Source organism: Penicillium taxi, assembly GCF_028828555.1.
Source record: "Penicillium taxi strain IBT 34144 chromosome Unknown utg000006l_segment0_segment0, whole genome shotgun sequence".
Taxonomy (NCBI): domain Eukaryota; kingdom Fungi; phylum Ascomycota; class Eurotiomycetes; order Eurotiales; family Aspergillaceae; genus Penicillium; species Penicillium taxi.
The window spans coordinates 976,939-998,501 of record NW_026643208.1 but is presented as its reverse complement, the minus strand read 5'-3'; the positions used below and the strand labels follow the sequence as shown (position 1 = coordinate 998,501).

Here is a 21,563-nt window from a genome sequence, read left to right as displayed (position 1 = left end):
CGTCATATTATAGATATCATTATCACATGCATACAAGAGATTGTTAGTTTGAGGCTCATCAGCGCCACTTTCAACTTACTTTCCTCCATAACAATCTAGCGGGGTCTTCAATCTTGGAATCATACGGTGCGGCAATTCAAAGACAGACTACTCCGTGCCATGAAATATGCCGCATCACTACACCGTCTCTTTCATCGTCTGATTCTCTTCAGAACTGGACAACAGTGGCCTGATAGTGCTTTACTGCGACGTGGACGTGTCGACCATCTGGATGACATTACTCGATGTTAACTACGGAGTACTGATTACTGCATATATGAGGTACCAAGTGAGTACAGGAGACACGAGCATCTGATCTATTATGGAAACAAATCATCACATGCAGATCACTTTGAGCTGTGACATCTATGACATCTATATACGATAGGACCGGATGAATCCCGGTCATTTGTTTGATCGGGAATGTTATTGGACATGGGAACCTTGTAGCCTTTGTTGGAGTATAGCTACAAGGATCTAGTCAATAGATACGGTATTTAGACATGTCAGAAGCCACATCGACTCGAGCATACTGCGGTGAGGTATCAGATTGTATAATTCCGAGGCTGAACGTGCTGGAAACTCTAATTGGTCCTTGAATGTTCCAAGTTTTGCAAGATATAATACTTTATATTTATATATTTATATATTTATATATTTATATATTTATATACTCACGTAGATATATCTAGGTAGGAAAGCAACTAGGGATAGATGTTAAATGTGTCTAAACCGGCAAACCTTTCTAGGTAAATGAATACGGCCCTGGAAGACCAATATGGATACTCCGTACTCCGTACTCCGTACTGAACTTTAAACTATGCCCCGGAGCGAGGAGTACGGATAATAGATAATGGATAATGGAGTATGAAGTACCCATACTGCAGGTACATACGAGGATTCCCTGTAGGTCGATCTGAAACTTGCCCGGTATGTTTCCAAATCATGCCCAGGTGAGGAGCTATGGTGCCACACCGTACGATGAACAGTCAAGAGTGCCGCTGTAACCATCCGTGGTAGTGGGCCCCGGATTTGCTCCTCGGGCGAGATAAGGCGCCATGGATCCATTTCATGAAGAGGAGTAACTTTGGAACAAATATATCCAAATATATCCAAATATATCCAGATATATCTAGATATATCGAAGAGCGCGTGAATAGTTGCCGTAAGTTCTGGATATTTTATGGGTAAATATTATCCCTGTGCATATGTGACAGATGGGCTGATCGTGATCTGATTCAGGCAATGCGATCAACGCACGATCAACGTACAAGTGGCTACCCTATGATCTCCCGTCACAGTGCATAGGGATCATAGCAACCGTGAAGCCTTTGAAATAAATTAGTGTACTCGGCCAAGACTCGGCCTGGAAGCGAAAGGGGCGAATGAACGCGCCCTAATCCCGAGGAATCATCCGACTTTGGTATTCCCCCGGATTGAATAGAGGTTTCGATTTCGATTTCGATTTCTAGTTAAAGAGAAATAGTAGACTTGGGCGTGAATATCCATACCTATGTAAGAAGTAAAGAGATCTAATAGTGAGTGCTTAGTACGTAGCATAGAAGTGTGTATCTACACAGGTAGGTGACAAAAATGTGGATCCTCTCAAGCCGGCAAGGACGGATTGCTTTTGGTCCGGCACTTACGTTATCTCGTAAGTATTCAGAAACATCTTCCGATAGACAACTTACTATTTCCCCATCTTCACACTTCACCTCCAGAGCTTTTCTCTCCTTTATTGTGGTTCGAGCATCTTTCCCCGCTTGGACCCCCTTTCCCCCGATTCCCCGTTCCACCGTTATCAAGATCGTATATATTTTATTCCATCTCGAATATATCCAATCCCTCTCCGATCCCTTGTTAAATATTGTATAATTTTACCGTTCGGATGATTTACATGATTTACGCCGTCCACGGTACACCATGAACCAAAGATGATACCTCATTCCTCTGGTGGCCAACCCTGGGGCCACCCTATGCCAGCGCACAATGGTGGCCCTACACGAGCTGATAGAGCACCGCCTGTTCAGTATGATACCTCGTCGGCATCGAAATCGAATCATTCCCTTCAGCCGCCATCACAATCACAACAGATTCGCCAACAGCCTACTGTGGTGGACTTGACCACTGGGCCCGATTCTCAAGAACCTCCCCCGAAACGACCCAGATTGGACATATCAGGTAGCTCCAAGATGAGCGAGTCTGGTCCGAACAGTGGCGAAGCGAAAAGTACTCCGAGTAGTGCGGCCGCACGGCCTCCGATGTTGTGGCGCGGCCGGCCGATGTGGTCTTTCCAAGCTGTTATGTCGGATATACCTAGTAGCGAGAATAGAGGTGATAATGCGACGGGATCAAGGTCTTTATCACCACCTCCACTCCCAGTTCAGCCTTGGAAAAGTGCCTTACCCGAGCGATTACAACCCGTGAGGACGAGAGAACCCTCTCCGGTCAAGCAGGTCCAGACCACTCCGTATCGCATCGAGGTTCCTTCAGCCGCACCAATTATCAAAGGTGAAAACGTTGCTGACTTCACACCTTGGACGGGCAGCCAACCAGAAGATGTCTTGAACGAGCAGACAGCTAAGTTGGGATATTCTGATCGCACACAGTATGCTCAGAACGAGTCGAGTACCGCCCGCCCAGCACTTTACGCTCAACTCAAGCATCGCACTGGACTGCAGATGCTTTCAACTGTCTTTGCTGCGGCGCTGGAGAAGCGACAGACTCATACTGTCATTCGCGCACCCTCGACTTTTAAGCCGCCGCCACGTGTTACCCTGACCGATAACAAACGCGAGGCCTGGCTGCGTGATCTTGCCAACCCCACTGTACCGCTACGCCGCCTCAGTCGCACCATTCCACATGGCATCAGAGGTAAAGTTCTACTAGATCAATGCCTTGGCAAATGGATTCCAGTGGCGCGTGCCGTCTGGCTAGCGAAGTGTGTCGGTGCCAATGAGATCCGCGCATTCAAGCGCAAAGGAACCAATGGAAATTTGGCTGTTGGACTGGAGGTGAAATGGGTGCGAGACTGGACAAACAATGTCCAACAGTTTGTAGAGGGTGTGCTAAGTGGCCCCAAGTCGTCAGACTGGAAAGCCAAAATGTCTTATGCGTGAGTGTATCTTTGATATTTTAACGAGATTTTTTTGTCACCCCGATAAACTAACATTTGCCAGTGTCGGATTGACTGCGCGCTTGTTCTTCGATAATCTTCTTGACCACGATCATTACCTCGAATGGTTTATGTCGTCCTTCGATTCGGCGTCCATCGCCACTGTTCCTGTTTGGTTGTTAATGCTTGGGATATACTGGAATAATATTATGCGCTATCGACGACGAGGACGTCGGCTGGCTGAGCTGCTGCTTGAAAAACTGCGCCAGGTATGTTGTGATTCTCTTTTCTTTTTGTGTCTTGTAGATGCTGATACTGTGGTTTTAGGCTACTGGGGCAAAATTAGAGGCTTTACAACCATTGATTGAACGACTGTCTCGCTTCGTGCGAAAATTAATCCAAGAAAACACCTCTTCGGTGATTTTACCTAATTCATGGGGCATATACAAATCTCAGGTATCGTCATGTCTTGATCTCACAGACAAAGCGCATCGTGCTTTGTTTCAGACCCTTGCGGAACGTAATGCGCGAGTTCAGCGTCCCCGACAATCCAAACAGATGAACCAACGTTCTCCTCATCAACGAATCATCCGTCTTCTCGACTCTATTCATTCCGCACAAGACCTTTCGTCCATTTCATCTTCTTGTTTAGAAGCCATTGAGGATCGAAATGTTTTGGTATCAAAGTTGCTGGAGTGGATTGCCACTCCCTTCCGCCACGGTATCTGCCGTGTATACGCTGGAGTTCGACTATTACGAAAGTGGAAAGCCTCCGGCATCGATACAGACGATCACCTTATGCGCTTCCTCACCCGCGCCAATCATAGCAAAAAGCTCAACATGGACAATATCTATCACGTCATCTCTGAGCTTGTCAGGTCACAGACTTTCTCGGTTGGGCGATACCTTCAGTGGTTGATGGCCAAAGGTGTTACAAGTCGTTCTCCAGAAGAACAACATACGGTGAGTTTGTAGAAATTGGACCGTCTTTCTTATAGAAATGCTAATTGCGACAGGCTCCCGATCTCGCTGGTGATGTTGGCTTGATAGCACAATTACCAACTGGTCGTCTCCCAGAACATGTACGCAACCTGCGCCGCACATTATTGACACGAACTGGACTCGCTGCTCAGGATGAGGTCGCTATTATTGCCAGCGTCAAGGAGTCGATTAGTTGCCGTCTGCCACAAATATTTGGTGTGAAATTTCATATGGAAATCTGTGATGTCTTGCCAGGGAATTTGACATGGGCTGTTAAAGCCGAGATTGGCCAATGGCTGCGGCGTGGTGTAGCTGAATATACTCGCGATATCACCAGCTCAGTTCTTCGTGCCACCATCCCTAGCGAGGTCTCTCCCTTCATCTCTGCGCTCACACCGGATGAGTTCTATTCGATCCGGGACATTCTGGAGACTTTTGGTGATATTTCTATATTGGCAGATGTGCTGATGTCTGCTGCGGGCTCTGACGACAGCATTGTCCTTGCATCTGTTGCCGATACTACCAACTGTCACTTCGATTCTCTGAGTGTGATTGGTGCCAGTACGGATCTTTTCCGGAAATTGGTGGATGCGTATGCTGGGATGAGACGGTTTGCCACGCCAAGTCTTGATTTGATCTTTTCACTGATAGAGCTTGGCTTGCGAATTCCTAGTGAACTCAACGCAGTTATTATTCTCCGTCAGGATCTTTCTCGCATGGAGAACAAGGCTGCCTTGGCTGCATCATCTCCTGTTTCTGATCACATTCCCGACTACTTTGGCGACGAAGATCCACTATTCCGTGAGAAGTTGGATCAGGTTCTTCTGTCTGGGAATGTCATGGATGAAGCTACTCTTGATACAATCTTCAACACATTGACCAAGCATCTAGAGTCTGAAGTCAGTAAGGTACATATGTCCCTCAATGACACCTGCAGGTACTTAGCACAGTTACGGTCCTTCCGGCCGAAGCATTTCGATAGAATTTTGGCTCGTTGGGTCTGTGAACACCTGCGCTCCCCAGATCGTGTAGCCTTGTTCCGTGCCCTTCCATCACTGATCGGAGTCGGGTGTGTTACAATCAAGTCTTTTTTGTCTCTTGTGAAAAGGCTTAGCTGTTCTTCGACCGCAATTTCAAACGTGACGAGCCTGCCGGAAGACCTCGTGGAGCTTCTTGTCTCCCGTCCACGAGAGACCAAGTATCTTGACCTGGTTTCTTATCGCTTCAAATTGGCGCAGCAGGAGTTTCTAGCCAAGAACTTTGACGATATCTTTGAGATAATCTGTGACGCTGCAAAATCACTCGACTCAGACGACTCAAAGACTTCAGCCAAACATCTCAAGTTGGAAAATTCAATAGTAATCTTGCTACGTGAACTTATTGTGAGAAATCCTGAATGCCCGCATAATCAATGCATGCGAAGGCTCGTCGATCAATATCCTGCTGCCATGGGTGGTCTTCAGAAAGCTCTTGACCTTTTGCTTGGTGTCGATTCTTTCAAATCTAGTAACTCCGTTATCTCAGAAGTTGAGAAACTTGCCAGCACGACTGACGACTTTTCCCTGCCATTTTGTCAATTGAAGTTGCAAGCCCTTTTCCATGGGGACTCTGTGGGCGAAGACCAGAACAGCCTCGTCGATGCAATGTTCAAAACAGTTGTCGCAGATTCTCGCGCTGGGAAGCTCCACTGGGTTGATCTTGTTGCACTCATGAGCCCGGCTGCAGTGTGCCAGATCCGTGAACGTGCCGAGAATGCATTCTTCGCCATTCCACTCCTAGAGGTGCAGACCAATACTTCTTCAAACGCTCCACAAAATATGGGGTCTCTGGAGACAGCAAAGCTGTATCTCACTATCATCGAGGAATTCGATAACACCATTCCCGACTCTGGAAGTCCAGCAGTTGCCTCAATCCTAGTGGAGAAAATGGAATCCCTCCTTCAGAAGATCATCGCTTTACCACCCGGCTTCGGTAAACGCGGTGCCAAATCCGAATCTCCTGCTAGCCAGGTGCGGCCCGACTTCGAGAGATCTCTTGCCTTCTGGTTCTCGGCACTGTTGAGGATGGTCATCATACACCGTGCTTCTTTCATGCAGCCGCCTCCTTCATCTAAGACTAACGCCTTGCATGAGCAGGCACGTCTTTTGATTTCCATATTTTGCATTGCACTCTCCCGTCTTCCTGGTGATGTCCTCCGACTCTTCCCGGGGGCTGATTATTTTCCCCATCCTTGTGCTTCCGTGGATTATCGACCTTGCCCCGGGATCTTGTTACAAACTCACGCGCTGGATGTCGCCGCTTCATTGATAGATGTGTTCCCCGATGAGATTCGCCACCAGTGTTCCAGATTCCTGAAGGAGAAATGCCCACAGTTCGCCCCTCTTCAGAATGATGCTCGGTTCCTGTATCTCCTCGGTCCACTAGGAGACTTTTCCACTAGCATACCAGCTTCAATCTCTTCTCCAGCCGGGTCAACTTCTACTCCTACTTCGATGAATGCCAATTTCCCTGGCAGTAATGTTGCTGCTCAACAGGCAACTGTATCATCGACATCAATCGTTAGTTCGATCGAAGGCTCGAACTCCTTGTCAAACCGACTCCGCATTCAACAACGCGGTCGGACTATTGGTTCATACCCACTCCGCCCTTGGGAGTTGTTAGCAGACGCTGCACCCTTTGTTGGAATAAATGACACGGCTGTTAATCTAGGTTACTTCGATGCCAGGCGCGTCCGAGTCTGAGATTTCTCATCTTATCCCCCCTTCCATCTTTGATCCTCCTGTTCATTCTCCCCCATCCTCCTTCATAATTTGCCTCGTCCCTTACATACCCACCATAGCTTTATGACATATTCACCTCCATCATTTTCACAATCATTGCATTATTTACTACCGATATCCAAGCATTCCGGGCCGTGTTAAGCATAATTCACTCGCATCCGCAACCATACCTTATACCTTATTCATCGTGGATTATTGCTGTCGATTGTTTTTTTCGAGCATTCTTTTATATATGACCCGGTGTCTCTCGTTTTCCACATCCATGCAAAACAGCCTTGTCTTCCATTGTCGTTGTCTCTCTGGTTTGGAGTTTATATATACATTTATTCGTTCATCTATATCCATATCCTGGCGTTGGAGTTGGCTGGGTTCAACTCAGGGATATCATGGGCCTTTTTGAGGGGGTTGTCAAAATATCCATTACTTAAGGTATACTTTACATGAGATAGGTTCTTACTCGGCTGAGACTTACATCTTCAGCTCAGTCATCTTAAATCTGCAATCCTCGCGTAATTATCTTCCTTTCTCCAGCATCGGAGGCCTTGCTGTCGTCGTTGGCGAATACATGTGCATGCTCCACTACTCCAAAGTTGTAGAAATTGACCTCAGCATCCGAGGTCTCGGTGCCAGCCCTGGAGATATGGTTGTACCTATATAGGTAAATAGCACGGGAAGATAGGTACTCTAGCTGGTCCCGATAGATAGTACCTATGCTACCAAAGTAGGTAGACGGCATAGCTGGGCACCTGGCATGTCTTAAAAGTACCAGAAACCCAGGATGCAAGTTTCAAGAATGGGCACTGAAAGACAGATATCATTTGAATATCCTATCTCATTTTCTCTAACCATTCTTCGTCATTGAAAGATCTAGAAGAAGAAAAAACCCCGTATGAGCAAGCTGCTCTATGCTCACAGTTCCTTAATACTAATCATACAAACATTTCGAATCTATGCATCATACCTCCATGCCTCGACGCTTCCTCAAGTCCAGGTACTTGGCTGCACAGTCATTAGCCAGCACCAGATCACCAGTGAGATGCATAACAGTAGCCTTCTTGGCCATCATCTCCGTCTGCCCAAGAAGATCCTCAATCTTCTCAAAAGCGTCGTACGCACAGTCGATGTACCCGAGCGCAAGGTTGATATACTCCTTTCGCACGGGAATGCTATCTTGACCAAGTTGTGTCCACAACTCACTTGCAATTCCCATATTCGCATCCACGAGAAGCGAGTACGCGCGCGCAATGAGTACCGATTTCTCTGACTCGAGAATCTGAGGTAGGACGCTTTCAACTAATTTGAGTGCAGGATTGAACTCGCGAAGCCCGATCAGGACTGCGGCGAGGGTACAGCTTGATTCCCAGAGGCAGGAAAGGACTTTGGTCCTGTGGGAGATGTTGGCAGCGCGCATAGCAAGTGAGAAGCCACGTTCTGGGTGGCCGGATTTCTCGAGAATGAGCGCTTTGAGACAGAGGAGTTTGATTTGCGCGTAGACATCGAAGTTTTCGGGCTGTATTGAGTGAGCGGCTTCGTCGACCAAGCGCATAGCGCGGCCGTAGTCGCCTTGACGGATTTTGAATTCGATTGTGAAGAGGGCGAGGTGGATGCGGAGGTCGGCGTCAAGGAGCTGCACTGCTTGGAGTTGGGCAAGGATGTGCTCTACCGCTACCTGATCGTGTCTGCTAGGTTGTTAGTACTTGTATTTTGGACATGTGTGGTATTGAATGAATTCTTACCTGCAGATTTGACGTTGCAGCTGTAGCAAACCTGAGTAGTAGATCCAGGCGTTGTTGTACTTGACGGCTCGAACCTTTTCTGGCTCAACCTTGTTCATGCGTGCAAAGGCTTCTTTGTAGTTGCCTTTTTGCAATAACTGTTATATATTCATTAGCATTCATGGTCAAGGGAGATGTGTTTAGTCATTCTGGCGTACAACTTGAGAATTGATGAATGTGACTTTGAGGAAATCATCATATGGCTGTGCTTCTGTGTAGCATTCGCGGAAAACCTCAGTAGTCAGCCAAGCAAGATGAGCAGCCCCTAGTTGTAGCAATCAGCACTGTAAGTTCAACGATTCGTGAAGACCTACCTATCCGGCCATACAAGGTGCTTTGAAGCAACATGTGCGAGCCTGTTGGCGCAGCTAAGTTTTTAGTGAGGTTGATATGGGCAGATCGTACAAGCGCCTCAAGGATAGAGGCTAGGCTCTCTCCCTATAGTAGTGATATTAGCATCTTTCAGCCTTTGGAATTCTAGTAAACTCTGCAATATTTACCTGGTGCATTTCCAACTTGGCTTCACTCAGCAAGGTGGTGCTCATGAGGGGCCACGAATTAGTCTCCTTAGCCTTAGCTTTGAGAAAAGCGAAGCCTTCTTTCTCATTGCCTAAATTACCGGTGCTCTGCACCTCCCGCATTTGCTCCGGGAAAGCCTTGCCGAAATGATACATCCAGCTCAGACAGAAATTGAGACAAATCGAGTCGTGAGACTCGCGGGCGATGGCCACAGCCTCTTGTATAGCTGAAATGGCCTCGTCGAAACACTCAAAGTCGGCATGGAGAATGGCCAGGTTCAGCAGAGCAAACTGGTATGAGCTTCTTTCGGGGATACTATGCATGGTGTGATCAAAGTATCTATGGAGATTGTCGAATGCTGACGTGTAGTCCCCAGCGCGCCAGGCGTCTAGAAAACTGATTTTACGTTAACAACGTATTCAACTCGGAGAAGTTTCATAGCTTACTTGAGGTAATACATCTGCACTGGAACAGAGACTTCAGCTGCAATGATGTTTTGGATCTGAGCTCTAATTGCACCTGGGATTCTACCTCCCAGTCCTGTGAACGTCAGCTTGAACGCAGGGGTACAGAAAAGTTTAAAGCATACTTTGAAGCTCTGTAACTTGAAACTCAATGAGGCGTTCGGCGTCCTTCACACTGACGCCCCGATTCTCCTCCTCGTCATCGGATTCGACGTCACCATACACTACCTGATAAAGAGCGCTACCAGAGTCTACTCCATACGTCAAGTGATTGACATCAATAGGGCCATGATCTTCTGAGGGGTTCTTGCGAGCCCACTTTGGGTACGTCGGCAGGCGGTATTTGACAAATCCGGTCCACAAAGTAATTAAATCGTCAAACTTCAACCTAGTGAACTCGAGATGAGATCTTCGGACAAACGCTCCAAGCGGCGAGGTGTGTGACAATCGCATGGCATCATTGTCAGGGGCGATGCCATTATCCCGCTCTTCGATTAATTCTTGTCGCGTTTTGACCTGCAGGGATAGAAGGCCTTTGTCTAAGAACGTCTCGAGAGCACATAGCGAATCAATGTGCCACATCTTCTTGAGAAACAAGTCCCACAGTGTGCGGCCCGGTACTGACGATTCATGACCCGACAGTAACTTCTCGAGCTCGGTGATGGTCGGTACATAATGTTGCTCCCATTGCTTATCGGCGGGATCTAGAGCGAACAAGCTTGCAGTCAAGAAAGAGAGGATGTGGAGGGCAGAGGAGTTAGGCACGGTGCCATCTGTGTATACCATTGTCAGGCACAATAAGGAGACCCTCCATGGTGTGAGGTAGCGCGCCATCTTCGTAGCCCATTCTCTGGGGGTTCAACAAAGTTGTTCCTGGACGCGTTTAATCGTCTGTTGTCTGCGATAAGGATCTCGATAAGAGTGATTGTGGCCTGAGGCATATATATCATATGCCCCGCCGCGGGAAAAAAAGACTCGAATGACGCATCTACTTATTTCCATTTTTTTTTTTCAATTGACCTCTTTCAAAATGGCTGAAGCTCTGACAACTACTGATCTGCAAGGCGCTCTACCCCTTATTGCCCGGGGTAAGGTACGAGACCTGTACGAAGTCGATGAAAAGACCCTACTTTTCGTTGCAACTGATCGCATCTCCGCGTATGATGTGATCATGGAGAATGTACATGAATTCTGTACTTATCTTTAATTATTCAAAAATTGATAGCTGACAGTTTATTATAGGGAATTCCTAATAAGGGAGTTCTTCTCACCCTTTGCACTCGCACGTGGTTTAAGATCCTGTCCGAAGCCATTCCCTCGTTGCGCACTCACTTCATCACGCTGGATCTCCCTCCCCAGATCCCTGCTTCTCTTCGTCCAGTGTTGCAGAACCGATCTATGCAGGTGCGCAAGCTCCGCATTCTCCCCATCGAGGCAATTGTTCGTGGCTATATCACTGGCTCCGCCTGGAATGAATACAAGAAGTCGGGAACCGTACACGGCATCCAGGTTGCTGCCGGTCTGCAGGAGAGCGAGGCCTTCCCTGATGGTCCTATCTATACTCCTAGCACCAAGGCCGAGCTAGGTGAGCACGATGAGAACATCCACCCTGACCAGGGTAAGTATTATAATCCATTGTAATATTGTGCAGGCCGCAAAATCTCACCAAAGGACCTATAGCTGTTGCCATTCTCGGTGAGCCTTACGCCTCGAAGGTCGCCGCACTTGCTGTGCAACTATACAAGGCGGCGCATGCGTATGCACTAGAGCGAGGTGTTATCATTGCTGACACCAAGTTTGAGTTTGGTGTTGATGAAGATGACCAGGTTGTGCTAGCCGATGAGGTTTTGACGCCCGATTCATCCAGATTCTGGCCCAAGGAATCCTATGCCATTGGTCGGGGACAGGCAAGCTTTGACAAGCAGTTCCTCCGTGACTGGTTGGTCTCGCAGGGCTACAAGGGCAAGGAAGGTGTGCGCATGACCGATGAGATTGCGCTGCAGACTGCTGCCAAGTACAAGGAGGCTTGGGAGAAGATCACTGGCGGCAACTAGATACTACTGTATACTACGAGTATATATGTCAAGATGAGTTTATATTTTTATGAGAAATAATAAAAAAACAGAGAATCATGTTTGACTTTTACTAAGCGCCGGCTTTGATAAAGGCCAAGTAGAGGAAGTAGGTATCATGAAGTCTTTTCAATATTGCGGGTAGATCAAATCACTCCTCCCATTCCGATCGAAGACCTTTCAGTCCCGTTTTCTCTGTGTTGGAAATTTTCTCACTATGAACGTCTTTTGACTGCTGCTCTTTCTCGATCCAGGCTGATCGAACTCCTTCATCAAGCGGCAAAGCATCAGCGCCACAAATTCGCCGTTCTTCTTCAATATCCGCCTCGCCCATACCATTAGTGGCCCAGATCTTATGGATGCGCAAGTCATACGGGCCTTCGATACGATCAGTGAGACCGATACCAATACTCTTCACGCGCTGACGTATAAGAGAAGTCTGCGGTTCAACTGGAAAGCCATGATTCGTACGGACAAACGAGTTAAAAGGCAAAAGAACAGTCTCCCAACCTGTTGATCCGGAAGTAGTGGTGCTAGAAGATGTAGAGATGATAGTAGATTGAGGAGGGATGTCAGAGAGGGCCGGCGGCAAACCGGACGAATATAGCTCTTCAATGTCCTCGCCTCCTTCAGACTCGGAATTCATGGCTTCCTTCAGGATCGGGGATTTGTGTACACGGTGGTGCCGGGTATATAATCTGTGCTGGTGAATATCCGTCTCGATGATAGAATCGCTCTGGATGTTTACGGTGTATCGACGGCCATCGGACTTGATGCGAAGCGCAAGGTAGGCGTAGGGGTCGACATCCCAGTAAAGTCGACCGAAAAGCCAAAGGCCGCGGTCCTTATTCCGAAATGCGGCGTATCCTGTTTCGAAGTTCCGATAAGATTAGTTTGTGTAGATTGTCAATGCAACGCAAATTGAGCCGTACCAGTTCTCTCGATACGCCAGTTCTCTGGGAGCTTGGTAGAGATATTGCCGTGGAATCGAACGTGGGAGGGTGTGTTTGTAGAGGCGTCGCCTGGTTCAAAGTCGAGGCTGGCGGTGCTGTAACCGCCTACGGCACGGTCGGCAAAGGTCTTGCAGTCTGCAGCAGTGGCCTCATCTTCGAAATCAAGTAGTACATGGGGCTTGGTGGGTGTGTGAAGAGCTTCGGAGTTCCAGGCTGCGTTGCGGTAAGTACGTACTCGGCATGGCGGGAAAACATCAGGGCAGCCATACCAATCTTGGACAAACGGCCGAATTCCTCTGCACTGCGTTTGAGGAAGCTGCCTTGAGCAGCCAAGCTCCGAGTTGGAATCATAGCTCTGAAGTAGCCGAAAGCTGAAGAGATCCAAGGTTGAGAGAAGCTTGAGAATGATGTTTGAGGTGGCGTTAAAAGTTGCCGGCTGATCGGCGATAAGGCTATTTCCACATCTGTAATTACTCTACTTGCGCATCTCATGTAATATTGGAACCTGTGAATTACTGCATGAGGTTAGTTTTACCATTTATGGTTTAGTAGTAAGCTTCTGAACTCCCTTGTGGGGGAGATTGGTCTGCACAAGAAGTCTGCCATATTCCGTTTAGCAGCAAGCTCCAGTTCTCTGGCAGGGAGCATGAGGCTGTCGACTGCAGCCCTGCTACACAGAACAATGCCAATTCCACCGCTGACGCTAGCGCAGATACTGGCCCACGCCGAGCAGATTCAAAGCTTGAGAAGTAATTAGCACGGCTACTAAATTGGGCTGATATCTCTTACCTCACCTTACTTTGGTCGCATTATTGGTATAAAGAGTGTAATCGTCGCGGTGCTCGCGATCCTAGCATACAGCTCTTCCCCACCTACCCCCATGCTAGCAATTACTATGCCCGTGTGAAGCTTATGCTAAATCGCCCCTTCCGCAGTGAGGCAGAGCTACTAGATGTGAACGGCCACCAGTTTAGCACGCACACTGATGCCTACCAGTACTGTCTTGCTAACCATCAGCATCCACGTGACGCGAATGGAGAGACCTTTCAGCCGGAGGAGCCTGATCAATCCCTTGATGATGAGCCTATAGAGTACATGCTACTATTATTTCGCCGCCTGTCGTGCCTTGCCGTTGTCCAGCTATAGCAGCAGCAGCACCACCACCACCACCACCACCAGGAGTCGGACTACATGTACCACCTGGTGCCATGGGTGCTATGCGTGCTAGGGCCTAGCAGACCCGGCAAGCCCTATAATTCCTCTCCCTTTCCATTTTCCAGAGGCTACATTATCTCTATTGGTGCTATACCCAGCGATCCTAGCATCTACCGTGCCAGCGCTAGAACGGCGCTAGGAGACCCTGCATGGTATGTACGCCAACAGGTGTATTACCGGTGTATCTATCTCAAATTTACACGCCTCTCGCATCGTTTCAATGACTTAATGCTTGCCTGGTAGAATGCCGTGTCATTGGGGAGGTTTAACGCACTGCTAGGCTGACAGGCTAGCCAGCGTACAGATTCTTACGCAGGGGAACACAGAAATTACCGCCATGGAGCTTCAGCTTGTGTTTATTGCTCGCAGTTTACGTATTTGTCTGATGAGGTTAGATTCTGTTTTAGGCTATATGGGTGCGGACTTAGGGCCTTAACAACGTATATCTTTGATAATTTTACATATTCATAATTCTATCTAGTACCTCTGCCTAGTATATCTGCCTATAATCTCTTCTTAGCATCCTCGCTGTCTAAAATTACTCCTTTATGCTATAAAATCTTACTAAATCATTCCTAGGTCCCCTAGGTAAATAATGAGTACTAGTATTTAAGGATCAGTGTAGTAGTTATGTATTAGCTTCGTCTCACCCAATCTCACTCTACCTCAGCCTAACAGAACTCCATAACAATACAACCATCGTACACACTACATTCCAGTTGATGGACCAGAGATATAGGGAAAAAGTGGTGAGTGCATTCCACGAAACTTCTCGACTGCGTTCTAAAGAAACTTTTTAAAGAAATATTTGGTGACACATGCCCTTTAAAATTTTACAAGCCCTAGGTAATAGTACAACATATCTCCAATCTTGATTTTAGATCTAGTACCATTGAGATATTATGTGGTGGCCGATTGAAACTTCCCAATATTTTTTTTTCCTAGGGCTTAGCTGAGGGTGCCTAAGGCTGCCGCATAGACTAACGTAATATAGGGCAAACATGGTGAAAAATGACACGCGAGCAAACATGTACACAACAAAGGATAATCGAACATGTCAAATATGTCAATTGGAACCGGCTATTTTTGACACAGCACTAAAAAGCTTGGTAAAAAGCACGTGAGCCCTGGCGCATGTCAAAGGCCCGATTCCTGTTTTAGTTTAGTGCATTTTAGTCAGCTTGGAATGGCCAACTTAGGCCGTTCCACCTTGTAGGTTTACACACACACATACATAATTTGACTACAATTTGCTCCATTCCTATTTGCCTATTCGTATCCACCTTAATTGGTTTGTCAGACCTCCATCCGACAGCGCACATAATAGGCCAGCTTCTTGCCGTCTAGAACTACGGAAAGGCAGCCGTTTCTCATTTTAGGCGTTATATTCTATGTGTAAATGTCGTATTTTAACCAGGGTATCTTTCTCATTCTCTCTAATGGTCATCATTCTCGTATCAGTTCATTCCTGTATTGATCAATGACTAATTAATCTTTTAACATGCAAAATCTTCGATTATACATTGTTGACTATTACTAGGTACCTAGGTATTGAGCTCTGCTCCTCCTGGGAAGATGTCTGCTGCTTTTTACCGATCGTCATTCGAAAACCGGCACTGGCTGTGCTGCTAATATTCAACCACTCTTGAGTCCTGATTCGTCCTGAAACCAGCTTCGTGATTTCAACATTGAAAGGTACGCATATTGTAACTTGTCTTTCTATTATACCTAGGTTGCCGAGTTGATTAGATAGAAGAAGCTATCCAACGCTAGCCACCCTTGATCATATAATTACTTCTTTACTCCTAGACAGCCTACAAGAAGGAAATGGTGACTGCTGACTTTCACAAAGATAAATTCATGTCAGGTGACCTAACCCTTTACCTCACCATGACTAGTGCATCTTCCACCGTAACAAAAAAACATTTTGAATGGCTATTTTTGGGAGCTGCAGCCTAGCAAGCTGTAGAAGATCTGTTCAAATACAGAGATGGAGGTTCAAATGCTCAGGTTCTAACTGCCAACCAGGGACTTCAGATATCTATCTTTTAGGGCCGAAACTTTACCATTTGATTTGCTCTGGTCAATAGATTGATGCCTCAGAATGAGCCTGGAAAAAAGATAGTGTAATCAATCCGTAATCTGTGTAGAGGGAGGCATGGCTTCGCCTTTTCTATACAGTCACTTTTAGGACTAGTTCAAACTTTTAGACGTCTAGTCTTGAAATACTCTACGCACAACATTCGTAATGGCTGAAATTGATCAAAAGCAGGCAAACTATCTCTTAGTACTAAGCCCCAGGATTCATGTTTCAAGATAAAAGTCAAGAAGGTTCCATGGTCAGAGCCTGATTGTGATAACTATAGACTGTGGCACCTGCAAAAAGGGCTACTCACATGAGACTTTGTAGTGAAAATAGCGGGAACATTCCTTTCTAGATAGAAATAGTAAACTTTTCCTAAACTTAACCATAGTAAACATCTTCTTATCTTTCCACTAGAGAGATTTGGGCCACAAACAGAGCTTAGTATGATTTTAAGCTTGGAGTCTTGAGAGAGAAAAAAATCAACTGAGCAGACATGACCTCTTTCCTCATCAACTTATACTCATCCAAAGCCCCTGTCCATACTGTGGCTTTGATCTTAACATAATTTGTCTCACTTTAACGAATATACTCCAAAATGGCCCAAATGGGTACTTCTAATGGCGGGAAGGACAAATATCCTCGACGTGAGGACCGCTTACTTGAGGTGCCGTCGGCTAAGAATGCCCAGGGTCTCTTCTCTCCCGATGCCTGTATCTTTGCTGGAAAGTAAATACTCTTTTATAGCCTCAAGTTGATGATACTTGGCAGTGACTGACCTTGATACAGTCTGTCAACCAAAATCTCTATAGATAAATTAGCCGAGGATCTCAAGTCGACTTTTGAAAAGTTTGGAGCTTGCCATGTTAAGATTAAGCAAGACAAGAAAAAAGGCTTGCCTGGAGCCTTTGTACAATTTGAGGTAAGCTATATCCCTTGATGATATCCAGAGTGAATATGCTGCTAACATGCTGTAGAGCGCGGAAGATGCCAAATCAGCGTTGGAAAGTGGTCCTACTTCTCTGCACGGTCGTTGCTTAAGAATTGAGAGGGCAAGAGGAAGAAGTAAGTTGTTCTCTTATTTCCACTTTCACTTCCACTTTTACTTCGAAATGGGACAGGGGTTATCTCACTTCGAAGTAATTCACTTCCCCATTTCTTTTCACCTTTCCTTTCCTATCTTTCTTTCTCCCTCAAATTTCTCTTTTGGTTTTACTTCACAGCCTCTTTTGTTACTTCTTGCCTTGCAACTTCTTCTGATACACTTTGCCTTATGATTTCTTTTACTTCAAGATCTTCTCTGTTCTATAATTCTTACACAGTTCTAGGAACCGCCTGCCTTGGTCTCCGTTCTTACGGAAATATCACAATTCAAGAAGTGCAATTTGCACTAAAAGAGCGAGGACCTGTTGAGGTGTACTGCATTCAGCCCTATCTTACGACTTTTAACACCCTCACCTCAATTTGCAAGGTCACCTTTGCGTACGTCGACGACTGCAGAGACGCAATCAAAGTAAACCATTGTTCATCTCATTATATCACTGATCATCACTGACGCTCTCATCAGTTCTTCCAAAAGGATACAAAATTCTTCATGTCTCTCCTCGACATGGACGGTAGTCCTCTGACTGCAACTTGGCCAACTCGTGGCAACTATGGTTTCCGCAAGCCATTCGGCCATCGCGCCAACTACAGCACCAATGCCAATATCAATGGCAACTTGACCAAGCAGAAGATCTCCCAGCAGCAGCTCATGAACCTGGACCAGCAGCGCTTGGCCTACTTGAACCAACAGCTTTCTGTCCCTCACTATGAGGCTTACGCTCCCGGTCCTGTTAATCTCATGGCCGCACACGCCCAGGATCTCTACCTTAAGCAACAGGTGGCTTACAGCCATGGCGCGGCACCTTTTTACGGTGGCCCTCTGCCCCCCATCCTCTCAAACTGGCTGCCCCAAGGCTCGATCTTCCACACCTTCGACCCCCGTTACCCTCCTGGCTGCCCTCCTGGATTCCCTCCCGGACTTGTGGAGCCTATGCACAGCAACGGTAGCCCATATATGGGCCATGACTATTATAGCCCTCCCCCTCCCCCTCCATATATCGACAACTTCTACCAGGGATACCACCAGGACCCTGCACGATTCACTCCTCCCGATAGCTGTCATAGTAGAAGTGGAGTTCCTCAGCAGCTCAGCGATGCCATGCCCGCTGCCAACACCATGGCCATGACCCCTTCATCTACTATCAGCGGCAAAAGCTATCATAGTGCTTCTGACTCCTCCTCAGATGGAGCACTTCCTAGCACCTCAGAACAAGTTGAAACTAAGGCATTTCACAAGCTTATGATGAAACTCCTTGATCTGAAGGTGCCTGAAAAGGCACCTAAGCTTGTTCCTATGGTGGTGGAATCGGACACGGCTCCTGGCCCTGTCTCAATTATGGGTAAACGTACCCCCAAGTACGTGCTGGCCAGCGGAAAGACGGTTGAGGAGTATGTTCGGGATTTAATTGGAGACTTTGAGTTGGAGGGGGAGGAGACTGTGTTGTCTCTCACTGACGAGTTGGAGGAGGAGTACCTCCATCTTATGAAGCGGACAGCTACCTCTGTCTCCATTTAGAGGGTCCATCAGCGGTGGTTTCGGCTCGTTCTGGGTTAGTTTGGGTTGTATTTGGATTTGCCTTGGAGTTGGTTCAATTTGGATCAGTTTTTATTTCTGGATCAGTTTTGTTTTAGGTTGATTTCCTTTTGAGTTGGGTTCATTTGGGTTTTTAGATATCAATATTTTTAATCTTACCTCAGAGGTTGAAATAAGTATTCTTCTCAGCGAAACTCCAGTAGCGAGTAAAGCAATGCAAGTATCTCACTTCTTTATCGGCTTAGAACTTTTAAGTTGGCAATAAAAACGTGCTTCTTCTCATAATCAGATCCCAGTTTAAATATTGAATACGTGGACTTCAATATGATTATATTTATTCTTTTTCCAGCTTACCCAGGTAGTTTGTTGCCAAATTTCACATTGGCTAGATCTCACTTCACTATTTTTAAGGGCTCACTTTTTTCTCTTTACACTTTCTTCTCCTTGCACTTCCCTCCTTAAATATCTTTGATGGATACATAGGTACCTTACGATTATATTGTACCAATAATATACTTCATGGACTTTATAGCGCGAACCAGCCCCTTATCTGCATCTATCTCTGGCAAGTTGAAACCAAATGATATGTAGTGGGCAGCCTCCGCTTCTGTCACAGCTTCCTCGTCTGAGAGCGTGGTCCAGCGCACTTCTTAAGAAAAGGCTACCGTTGAGGCCAACTGGAACAAGCTCATGACCAAGCTACTCGACTTAAGACCTTCTACTGCCACCTAGATCTCTCTTTAGAGAGTTCGTGGTTCCTGATTTCGGTTTGTTTTCGGCTCTGTTTCTTCTTGGCTCGGTGTTGGTTTGGTTTAGTTTCTTTGAATAATGTTGCGAAAATAAGCCACAATGATACGATCCATCTGGAAGGTAACAAAATCTTCGAAGACGACTCCGAAGAGAACCCTGCAGATTACTGTGGAAGCTGCTGTCAACACGGCTGGAACAACCTAATGACAAAGTAATCAAGCCTCTCGACCTGAGGGTGTCCGAAAAGGTACCCTTCTTGATCTCTGGCACATCAAACCTCAGCACGTACTCAACCCGGCTGATGTGCCCTTCGACAGGATTCTCATGCGCGTGCAATTTATTGCTCTTGACCTAGGTATGCACCAATAGCTAAAAGAAGCGCTCTTACATCGCTCCTCAAGCTGATTCCTCTGAGACTGCGTTGTTGGTGCCCAGTTATTAATCCCAAGATGACTGGTACTTAGTAGAGGTTGATGACCGTTAGGCTGGAAGGATACATTCCCGAACCGCCAACGATAAGGACTACGAAATTGATATCTAAACGTGGTACTTCATCACCCTTGCCTCTCTCACGACCTATTCCTATGCCGCAACTACTTGTCTGACTAGCTTCTTAAAATACAGACAGCTTTGCCGGCCTGACAGCGTAAGCTCGCCTGTGCAGCTATTCAGCACTCGGCATTTTAACCACAGAAATCCACAAGTCACCAATCTCATTGCCGCATGATTATTCAACTCTAGTAGTGTTTGTCTCGTGTTTAAGTTTTCTGTGGGTGTGCCTAGCTATAGGCAAGCGAGTTCTTCATCCAAACTCGAATTCTATCATGAACGAGTAGCTGACATGTATATAGACGTAAGTGTGAAAATTTGAAGCAATCGACTTATAAAGCATTATAAACTCGCCTTCGTTAACATCGACATAGATACATAGGTCGATGTTGCATGAATGACATTTCGTAGGCTTGAAACCCATCCAACTCCACATTTCTGGGAAAGAAGTATGAATCTAGATTTGCGATAGTTCAAAGATTATCAAGTAATGGCCTTTTACTGGAACTACCAAGTGATTTGGCTCTACATGTGAAATTTGAACTGACAAAATAAAATTGCGCAAAAGACAGTTGGTAATACGAAGAATTCACTTCATTCGGTCAACAAACCCCAATTCAACACGTCTTCAAAGCTTCCTAGAAAGCCATGACTCTCTGCTTCTGCGGAACAACACTGCGGTAGATATACATAACTATACAACCATATATTCTCTCCCAAGCTTGTATCTGAAGCTTTGATATTGAGCTTCTGGAGCTGGTTCTTGGTTTGGTGGGCGAGCCGCTTAGGTAGCCTTGTCCTTGTTGTGGTAGTTGACGCTGGAGTTCCAGCTATATGGACATGTTAGTATTTTTTCGGATGAGGGGATATGAGCATAGGTTCAGAAGAACGTGTGTGATTCAAGACGTGTGCGAGTTCGCTCGCAATAGAGGTGAGGGGGTTGGTGGAAATTTTCTGGCGTAAAGTTGTGCCGCAAAGGGTGCAAATCGAAACTTACAAAATGGTCTTCACGAATAGGTTAGCAGGCTGTAATCAAGAGTAAAAGGAGATATCATAGTCAGGACTGACCTTATCACCGTCACCGAAGGGGAAGTTCTTGGTGCGGCAGTTCTGGTAAGGGTACTCGGTGCGCTCCTCGAGAGGAGGCATGTGGGCCCAGTGCTCCCAGTGCTCGTTCCAGAGGGAGTAGGCGTTGATGCTACCACCGATCAGGACAGGGATAACGCAGCTTCACAGTATCACTGGTTAGCAATGTTATACAAGACTCCGTCCGCATGGAGCGGATTTTCAAACCGAGAAAACATACAGTGAGAGCTTGAACCACAAGCCTAGAGCCATTGAGTCAGTATAAAAAGCCAAAGTACCTTTAAACCCCCCTGGAATATTACAAGACTCCAAGGACTTCCGTCATAGGGGCGATTGGGGGTCACGCACCGCTAGTGGAGGAAGCATGGTGCTTGACAGCAGCACGCTCACGGTTGAATTCGTTGTCGGCGATCCAAGAGGGCTTGGCCTCGACGCTGTTAAAGCGACGCTGAGCAGCCGAGCGCAGAGGAGCGGCGCGCTGAGACAGACGAGCAATGTTGCGGGTGAACATCTTGGTGGTGGTCGATATGGAGAGGAGATGGTT

At 46.6% G+C, this 21,563-nt stretch overlaps 7 protein-coding genes across 7 annotated transcripts; 4 read left to right on the top strand and 3 right to left on the bottom strand.

Moving 5' to 3' along the window:
* Nucleotides 1–1,973: 1,973 nt before the first annotated feature.
* N7495_009489 (mediator of RNA polymerase II transcription subunit 12) lies at nucleotides 1,974–6,876 on the top strand (the record flags this gene model as incomplete). The annotated part of the gene is made up of 4 exons (XM_057212140.1): nucleotides 1,974–3,154; nucleotides 3,219–3,423; nucleotides 3,482–4,117; nucleotides 4,171–6,876. 4 exons carry the CDS (start codon nucleotides 1,974–1,976, stop codon nucleotides 6,874–6,876), a joined length of 4,728 nt encoding a protein of 1,575 aa, XP_057059003.1.
* A 529-nt stretch (nucleotides 6,877–7,405) lies between these two features.
* On the bottom strand, nucleotides 7,406–10,459 carry N7495_009488 (putative anaphase-promoting complex subunit Apc5; the record flags this gene model as incomplete). The annotated part of the gene is made up of 9 exons (XM_057212139.1): nucleotides 7,406–7,565; nucleotides 7,633–7,661; nucleotides 7,877–8,594; nucleotides 8,652–8,788; nucleotides 8,849–8,955; nucleotides 9,005–9,128; nucleotides 9,191–9,605; nucleotides 9,656–9,749; nucleotides 9,799–10,459. 9 exons carry the CDS (start codon nucleotides 10,457–10,459, stop codon nucleotides 7,406–7,408), a joined length of 2,445 nt encoding a protein of 814 aa, XP_057059002.1.
* Nucleotides 10,460–10,703: 244 nt separating this feature from the next.
* N7495_009487 (phosphoribosylaminoimidazolesuccinocarboxamide synthase) lies at nucleotides 10,704–11,727 on the top strand (the record flags this gene model as incomplete). Its single annotated transcript, XM_057212138.1, has 3 exons — nucleotides 10,704–10,853; nucleotides 10,916–11,291; nucleotides 11,354–11,727. 3 exons carry the CDS (start codon nucleotides 10,704–10,706, stop codon nucleotides 11,725–11,727), a joined length of 900 nt encoding a protein of 299 aa, XP_057059001.1.
* A 169-nt stretch (nucleotides 11,728–11,896) lies between these two features.
* On the bottom strand, nucleotides 11,897–13,049 carry N7495_009486 (CIA30 family protein; the record flags this gene model as incomplete). Its single annotated transcript, XM_057212137.1, has 3 exons — nucleotides 11,897–12,612; nucleotides 12,678–12,911; nucleotides 12,968–13,049. 3 exons carry the CDS (start codon nucleotides 13,047–13,049, stop codon nucleotides 11,897–11,899), a joined length of 1,032 nt encoding a protein of 343 aa, XP_057059000.1.
* Nucleotides 13,050–13,380: 331 nt separating this feature from the next.
* On the top strand, nucleotides 13,381–13,844 carry N7495_009485 (uncharacterized protein; the record flags this gene model as incomplete). Its single annotated transcript, XM_057212136.1, has 2 exons — nucleotides 13,381–13,447; nucleotides 13,522–13,844. The coding sequence occupies 2 exons, from the start codon at nucleotides 13,381–13,383 to the stop codon at nucleotides 13,842–13,844; spliced, it is 390 nt and encodes a 129-aa protein (XP_057058999.1).
* A 2,750-nt stretch (nucleotides 13,845–16,594) lies between these two features.
* Nucleotides 16,595–18,616, top strand: N7495_009484 (uncharacterized protein; the record flags this gene model as incomplete). Its single annotated transcript, XM_057212135.1, has 5 exons — nucleotides 16,595–16,725; nucleotides 16,786–16,918; nucleotides 16,974–17,061; nucleotides 17,319–17,509; nucleotides 17,564–18,616. The coding sequence occupies 5 exons, from the start codon at nucleotides 16,595–16,597 to the stop codon at nucleotides 18,614–18,616; spliced, it is 1,596 nt and encodes a 531-aa protein (XP_057058998.1).
* A 2,101-nt stretch (nucleotides 18,617–20,717) lies between these two features.
* On the bottom strand, nucleotides 20,718–21,530 carry N7495_009483 (cytochrome c oxidase subunit VIa; the record flags this gene model as incomplete). Its single annotated transcript, XM_057212134.1, has 5 exons — nucleotides 20,718–20,763; nucleotides 20,931–20,938; nucleotides 21,002–21,161; nucleotides 21,240–21,261; nucleotides 21,368–21,530. The coding sequence occupies 5 exons, from the start codon at nucleotides 21,528–21,530 to the stop codon at nucleotides 20,718–20,720; spliced, it is 399 nt and encodes a 132-aa protein (XP_057058997.1).
* Between the last annotated feature and the right edge of the window lie 33 nt (nucleotides 21,531–21,563).